The 7,943-nt window shown below is 43.9% G+C and overlaps 1 protein-coding gene across 2 annotated transcripts in view; it reads right to left on the reverse strand.

Moving 5' to 3' along the window:
- LOC139386363 (histone-lysine N-methyltransferase 2A-like) overlaps window positions 1–4,441 on the reverse strand; it is a 56,632-nt gene extending 52,191 nt beyond the window's left edge. For both annotated transcript variants that reach the window (XM_071131906.1, XM_071131905.1), the window contains exon 1: window positions 4,192–4,441. In XM_071131906.1, the coding sequence (XP_070988007.1) occupies window positions 4,192–4,437 (246 nt within the window). In that variant the 5' untranslated portion in view covers window positions 4,438–4,441. The remainder of the gene's footprint in view (window positions 1–4,191) is intronic.
- Between the last annotated feature and the right edge of the window lie 3,502 nt (window positions 4,442–7,943).

Raw genomic sequence — 7,943 nt, forward strand, 5'->3', positions numbered from 1 at the left:
CCCTTTAAAACGCAGAGTAAATGAGAGTCACTGAGGGCTGCTCCGCTCTGCTCTTCAGGACTGCTGATGCGCCACACACACACATGGCTGCCTGCCATCCCTGTAACCTCATATATCCACATCATGTAGTGCAACTGATCATTAACTCTCAGCCCTGGCATATTTGAAAGCTGTAGAATTCAACTTGGAAGCTTGGAGCTATCTAAATGCCTAGAGAACCTTAAGTCCCCCTTTAATTACTAGCATTGTTAAAAGTTTAAACTTTGACGCTTCCCCCAGAATTCTAAATAATTTCGTACTGTATCTGTCGAGACATCTGCCTTTTGAAGTTTCAGAGAGTCCTTGTACATCACTGCGCTAAACCCCGAGTGAATATCGAGAGGTGTCAGGGGGGAAAAAGTATGCCAAGAGACTTGCTTTGCAGTTTGAAAATTCTGAACGTGGTCAGGGAATAAGATTACGAGCACAGGGAGAACTCAATCTGTGTTTATTTAACAATTGCGATTGATGCAATGAATGGAGGGCAGGATAAAACAGCATGATATTTTGTACTACGCAACTGTATTATTCAAATGTGGGCTACAAGAATTAAAACAAAACAACAGAAAAGGTCTGGGGCTGGGTACAGACAAATGGGCCTCCTGATCATATTCTCATGATAGTAATTTGGAGCAGCCTTCCCTCAAAATCCACACTGATACCTCTGAGCAGCCGAATGAAGAGCTAGAGGCTTCACTCCGATTTACTATGGATACTTCTCCCCTCCTTTGAATTTCAATTGAGGAGGAGATCATACTGCCCTTCCGGTGGCACATTCCTAATAAAAGGCCACTGGGGAATTCTGGTCAGATTGCTCTGGGCAATGACTGATTTTTTTAATTTTTTATTTAGGCAAGTCAGTTAAGAACAAATTCTTATTTACAATGACTTCCTACACCAACCAAACCCAGACTATGCTGGTCCAATTGCGGGTTGTGATGCAGCCTGGATTCGAACCAGGGTGTCTGTAGTGATGCCTCTAGCACCGAGATGCAGTGCTTAGACCGCTACGCCAATCAGGAGTCTCAGAAGAATTCAAGAAAAAAAAATAAATAAGGGAATTCTGAGTGTCCCACTAAAGATTGATATTCGTCTCTCTCGGGTGCCAAAATACTGGGTAAAAAAAAACAGATACTGCTAGAATTGATGGCTCATGTTCCCAACACCTCACACCCACAGTGGCAGAGAGAGGCAGCTCCGACCAGCACCCTAATCAAAACAAAGCTGAAGACGCCTCCTGCGAGGTGTAATAAGGGGCATAAAGTATGGGGGACCAACCCCACACACAATTGATGGCTTTCTCACAGCCCTGAAAGCAGAGGTGAAAACCCTTTGGCCGCCTGCTAGAGCAGAATAAAGCAGTGGATGGGAGGGTCTGTGACTAATTCTCCTCCCAGCGTAGTCCCTAGGGGAGGAGGCTTCGCTCTTCACCCTTTGATATCAGTGCCTGTGCTCTTTCAGCCGTCTGCACTTCATGAAGAATGGAATAAAAGCAGACAAAGCTTCCTGCTTGGATCCACACACTGTCTCGGGGACAGGAGCTCCGCCATATAAATAGGGCAAACACCTGCTAGACCCCTTCCGCCCAAACAACATTTAGCAAAAACCAGTGAGGCAAAGCATTCAGTTTGCTAACATCTATTCAGCTGCACTTGTGTGAGGGATTGACATCGGTCTTAAATCAAAGTCAAGCGAGAGGGGTTTGATTCTAAAGACAAAACAAAAGTGAGTCTGATTTTTGTTAAAGGCCAAACAAATGTCCCCAAAAAGACACCTTTGGCAGATGGGCGCTTAAATAGACAACCATCATTTGGCTGGATCAATAAACATTTAAATACCCAATTCAATAGCCTACAAATGCTGCAATTTGAACAACAATGGTCTACAAGCCCTCTTTTGAGGGATCCCAAAAGGCTTGGCTAATCTATTCCAAAGTGGCAGCTGTCAGAAGAAAAGTTGAGCTCAGACGGCCCCTGTGTGGCTGAAGTGGATTTGGGTCTGCTTGGAAGGCGGGGCTCAGTGTCCGGCTGCTCCATGAGCTCAGCAGGCTGCGATGAGCCAGAACAATCCTGCCCAGGCGCAACAGCCACTGAATGAAATCACAATGCTGTGTCTGCAACATCCATGAGTGGCAAGTTACACTGGGATTTTGGCCGTATGTCCTTACTGCATCCCAGCGTGTTTCCCCCGCTCTTTGTGTGTCTTGGGATAGAGGGGGACATGTTGATCTGCCTTCCTATAAAAAAAAAAAGTGTTAGCCCAGACAGAGGGGCTCATTTCTATAGCACTGGCCAACATCAAAGTAGATTATATTAACCTTTCGGCTAATCTACTAGTGATAGTAGGAAACGTGTAAACACACACAGGACAGAATCAGTGTTTCCAGATACCGCAATAGTTCTTATGATAAGGGGCTTATTGAAAAATCACACATGAGGGAGTGAGGGACTGGAGAAACCTCAAAATATATTTTCTTAACATCAAACCTGAATTACCCCAAATAAGTACTCTAATATAACAGTACATCTTACAACGTTGATAAAGTGTTGAGTTACCCTCCATGTCCGATTCTACTACAACACTAGGGTCTACTCCCACTGCATTGAACGCGTGCTCATCATGAAAAAATAAAGATGGTAGTTCGCTAAACCCGAACACACCCCCACATCACAAGGTCCGACAACAAAAAAAAAGGCTCGTTATTGTAGCTCGCTAGCCTACCGCCAGTACTTAGAAAGATGGAATTCGGAGGAGCACACATCAAACACACATGACACTGGCGAACCATTCTCAGCCCACCAAAAAAAATTGTAGTTCGCTAGCACTTCATCAGATGTCCACAATGCCGACATTATTTTGATACTACGCACTGTGTGAAGACGGGGAAAAACATGTCCACCTCCCATTTTCCTATGGATCAGCAATAGCTAGCTACCGTAGTGCGTAGCATGGTAACGTTAGGTTCATGAGCTAAACACTTAGCCAAATGTGCGAGTCTTACTACAAAAGCTCAAATCCCATCACTTAGCGAGCTACCCCGACCATTAGCCATACCCAAATATCTAAATCGACAACTATTGTAGCGCCTACCTAGCAACTTTAGAAGCGTGGATCAAGGCAGAAAGACGAATAGTAGCTAGCTGATCATTTAGGCAAGGTAAATAGCCTCGTTCGATGGTTAGCATTGAACTGACACCTCGCAGCAAGCTATGGATAACGACAGCTTCTTTAACTCTTCGATATACTATAGGTGTTTAATGCTAAGCTAGTCAATGTTTGCAAAATAAAGTGTCTAACGTTCCTAGGTTATTGCAATTCAAATGAGTTGAGTATAATTAACGTCAGGTAGCTAGATGCCTTAACAAGAATCAAAAACATGAAGTTCAGGTTAACTTGTCCTCCCTAAATTGACATGTTTTGTTTTCAAACAGGAACCTCGCTCGCTAACCGGGAGGTCCCATGCTACAGTGTTAATCAATGTAACACTAGCATCATAGAAATGTACCAAAGACTGAGCTAAAGTTAGCATGTTACTGTATCACACTGGCTCGTAGGACCTAATCCTAAACTCTGAAGAGGAGTTGATGGTGAGATATGATGAGGCTCTATCCCCACAAGGCACCACTCCACAACTAAGCCAACAATGGCCGCTAACCAGATACTGTAGCTTTATATCACATCCCTCTATTTTCGCCTCTGTGGCAATGTTAGACAACTAGACAGACAATAATGAATTCACTTTCGCCAAATTTTGTCTAGAAAGTCACCAGGCTACTTTTAACTATTCACAACATCAGCACCGTTGGTGCTACTCAGAGAGCTACTGATCCTAAACGGGCTTCCTTGTTGTGACTTGTGTGGTGAATCACTGTGAAAGGGATAACGTAACGTTAGTAACAGCACATGGATTGAAGCATGTTGATTGGCTTGATACCCAGTGTGGGGATCAAGGCCAAACAAAAAGTTAACTACTCTGCGATGACAAGTTGAGTCACACTCCTAACACCGAATACGGAGGCAGCAACATAACTCCTTGGTACTATACCATTGCTAGCGCGTGTTCGACACTTCATGTTACACTTCTCATTGCAGCTATTTCACGTTAGCAAGCTAGCTAACAACCAACCACAATCAAGTTGGTCTTTCACTTACCTCCCCGCTGCTTGAACCACTCGACTCTCCCAAAACATCCCGAAATTTCTGCAGGTTGCAACCGATAGCAGATGAGACCTGTAACGCAGCATCAAAGCCGGGTCCGAGCCCAGTCGTGTTCGGGTGGGTCCCTGTGCTACTTCGAAGGGAGGCAGTGACCCGGATTCGGCCCGCTCTCCTCCCGGTGCCTAAGTTGCTGCTCCCTCCGGGCCGAGCGGGGAACCGCCACCGACAGCTGTGCGCCATTTTACACTCTGCCTGTCTGCCCTAAGATCAGAGAGCTCAGTGGGCGTAGCCCTAAACCAGCGTTTCACATAACCCCCGCACTCTTCACCACGGTGAAAAACATCCGTATCCATGTTGCGGGGTGGAAATAAAGTGGCCCCGAATATGCATTTATTCAATGTTCCTAGTCAAAAAGAGTATAGCCATAGCATAGCTAAACAGGTTCCAGGGCCGTGTCCGGAAAAACACCTAACAGTCCTTAGCTACTGATGCTTGATCCATCTCATCTCAGAGAAGCGATTAAATTCCTAATTATATGATCCATCCAACGCTAGCCCACACGAAAGATGTGTAGCTGACAGCCAACTAGAAAGCCACGAACTCGCAGTCAAACAGAGCAGATAAGTCGTAGCCAGCTAACGAACAGCTAATAGCTAGCTAACGCTGATCTTCACAACTATGCCAATAGATACATATATTACATTTAGTCGACAAATCCCAAATGGCAGACTGGAAATTAAAGTATCTAACGTTAGCTAGCTAGACAGTGTCTTACAACGTGACGTGGTAGACCAACTCGCTAGCTAGCCACATTTTAACGTTAGTTCGAAAGTGTAGACTGGCAAAAAAATAGATACGTTTTCTTAATTAAACAGTGATTGAAACAACTAGCTAGGTATTTGACCAAATAAAAAATAGAACTGCGACTACACATACAAGTGGTTGAATTTCTATCAGGAAGTAGCTAGGCTTAAGTTTTTATTTATTTAATTGCGCCATAAACAACCTGATATAAGCAGAAGGAACGTGGTCATATATGGGTCAGACATCGATCGGGATTGGTGCCAAAATTATGAAAACGCAAAGCATAAATTGCTTATTTTCATAAATCCTACAAGACAGTCACTAACACTGTTTTTGGTCTGTTATTAAACTTTTAATTACAATTGGAAGTGTTAAAATTGCAATGCACCTTCAATTGTACCTGAAACACTTAATTTACACTAATTTACAGTCTTTAATGATAGTTCATTTATAATTTATTTGTATAACAGTTACTTCAACTATATTTACACTATAACTTGATCACCTGTATAACACAATATTATGTAATATATGATTTCTTATTTCAGATGTCAGAAACACAAACACTGCAGTTGAAAATAAATCTAATTAAAAATATTTTAACTATTTGTCAGAAACAAATTGCACTTTCATCTCAGCTACTTAAATCAATTAGAAGCCATACCCTTCCAGATTTTTTGAAAACAACAGGTTCACTAACAGTGAAATGCTTACTATGGGCCCTTCCCAACAATGCAGAGGGGAAAATTAAAAGAGAAATATTAGAATAATAGACAAATAATAGCACAAGGAATAAATACACAATGAGTAACAATAACTTGGCAATATACACAGGGTACCCGAACCGAGTCGATGTGCAGGGGTATGAAGTAATTGAGGTAGAAATGTACATCATGCTGTGTGGATGTTTTTCAGTGGCAGGCACTGGGAGACTAGTCAGGATCGAAGGAAAGATGAACGAAGCAAAGTCAAATCAATTCAAATCCAATTTTATTTGTCACATGCGCTGAATAAAACAGGTGTAGACCTTACAGTGAAATGCTTACTTACAAGCCCTTAACCAACAATGCAATTTTAAGAAAATATTTTGTTTAGCTGAGATGAGAATAACAAATGATTAAAGAGCAGCAGTAAATAACAATAACAATACAGGGGGAACCGGTACAGAGTCAATGTGCGGGGGCACCAGTGTCTTGGTAATTGAGGTAATATTGTTGGTATATTATAGTGACTATGCATAGACAATAACAGAGAGTAGCAGCAGTGTTCCCGGGGGGGGGGGGACTAATACGAATAGTCTGGGTAGCCATTTGATTAGCTGTTCAGGAGTCTTATGGCTTGGGGGTAGAAGCTATTTAGGAACCTCTTGGACCTAGACTTGGCACTCTGGTACCGCTTGCCGTGCGGTAGCAGAGAGGACAGTCTATGACTAGGGTGGCTGGAGTCTTTGACAATTTTTAGGACCTTCCTCTAACACAGCCTGGTATAGAGGTCCTGGGTGGCAGGAAGCTTGGCCCCAGTGATGTACTGGGCTGTATGCACTACCCTCTGGAGGCCGAGCATTTGCCATACCAGGCAGTGATGCAACCAGTCAGGATGATCTCGATGGTGCAGCTGTAAAACATTTTGAGAATCTGAGGACCCATGCCAAATCTTTTCAGTCTCCTGAGGGGGAATAGGTTTTGTTGTGCAGGAGTGGCTTCAGTGTGTGCTGATTTATAAAAAAGAATCACATCTACATAAATATTCAGACTCTTTAGTCAGTACTTTGTTGAAGCACCTTTGGCAGTGATTGCAGCATCGAGTCTTCTTCGGTATGACGCTACAAGCTTGGCACACCTGTATTTGGGGAGTTTCTCACATTCTTCTCTGCAGATCCTCTAAAGCTCTGTCAGTTTAGATTGGGAGCGTTGCTGCACATCTATTTTCAGGTCTCTCCAGAGCTGTTCGATCGGGTTCAAGTCCGGGCTCTGGCTGGGCAAATCAAGGACATTCAGAGACCTGTCCCAAAGCCACTCCTGCATTGTCTTTGCTGTGTGCTTAGGGTCATTATCCTGTTGTAAGGTGAACCTTCGCCCCAGTTTGAGGTCCTGAGCGCTCTGGAGCAAGTTTTCATTAAGGATCTCTCAGTACTTTGCTCCGTTCATCTTTGCCTCGATCCTCTCTAGTTTCCCAGTCCCTGAAAAACATTCCCACAGCATGATGCTGCCACCACCATGCTTCACCATAGGGATGATGCCAGGTTTCCTCCAGACATGACACTTGGCATTCAGGCCAAGGAGTTACATTTTGGTTACATCAGACCAGAGAATCTTGTTTGTCATGGTCTGAGAGTCTTTAGGTGCCTTTTGGAAAACTCAAAGCGGGCTGTCATGTGCCTTTTACTGAGGAATGGCTTCCTGCTGCAGAGATGTATGTCCTTCTGGAAGGTTCTCCCATCTCCACAGGGGAACTCTGGAGCTCTGTAAGAGTGACCATAGGGTTCTTGGTCACCTCCCTGACCAAGGCCCTTCTCCCCGATTGCTCAGTTTGGCCGGGCGGCCAGCTCTGGGAAGAGTCTTGGTGGTTCCAAACTTCTTTTAAGAATGATGGAGGCCACTATGTTCTTGGGGACCTTCAATACTGCAGAAATATTTTGGTACCCTTCCCCAGATCTGTGCCTCGACAGAATCCTGTCTCAGAGCGCTACGGACTATTCCTTCGAACCCATGTCCTGGTTTTTGCTCTGACATGCACTGTCAATTGTGGGACCTTGTATAGACAGGTATGTGCCTTTCCAAATAATGACTAATCAATTGACTTTATCACAGGTGGACTCCAATCAAGTTGTAGTAACATCTCAAGGAGCATCAATGGAAACAGGATAAACCTGAGCTCAATTTCAAGTCTCATAGGCAAGGGTCTGAAGACAAGGGGTCTGAATACTTTCCAAAGGCACTGTA

Source organism: Oncorhynchus clarkii, chromosome 27, assembly GCF_045791955.1.
Source record: "Oncorhynchus clarkii lewisi isolate Uvic-CL-2024 chromosome 27, UVic_Ocla_1.0, whole genome shotgun sequence".
Lineage (NCBI taxonomy): Eukaryota > Metazoa > Chordata > Actinopteri > Salmoniformes > Salmonidae > Oncorhynchus > Oncorhynchus clarkii.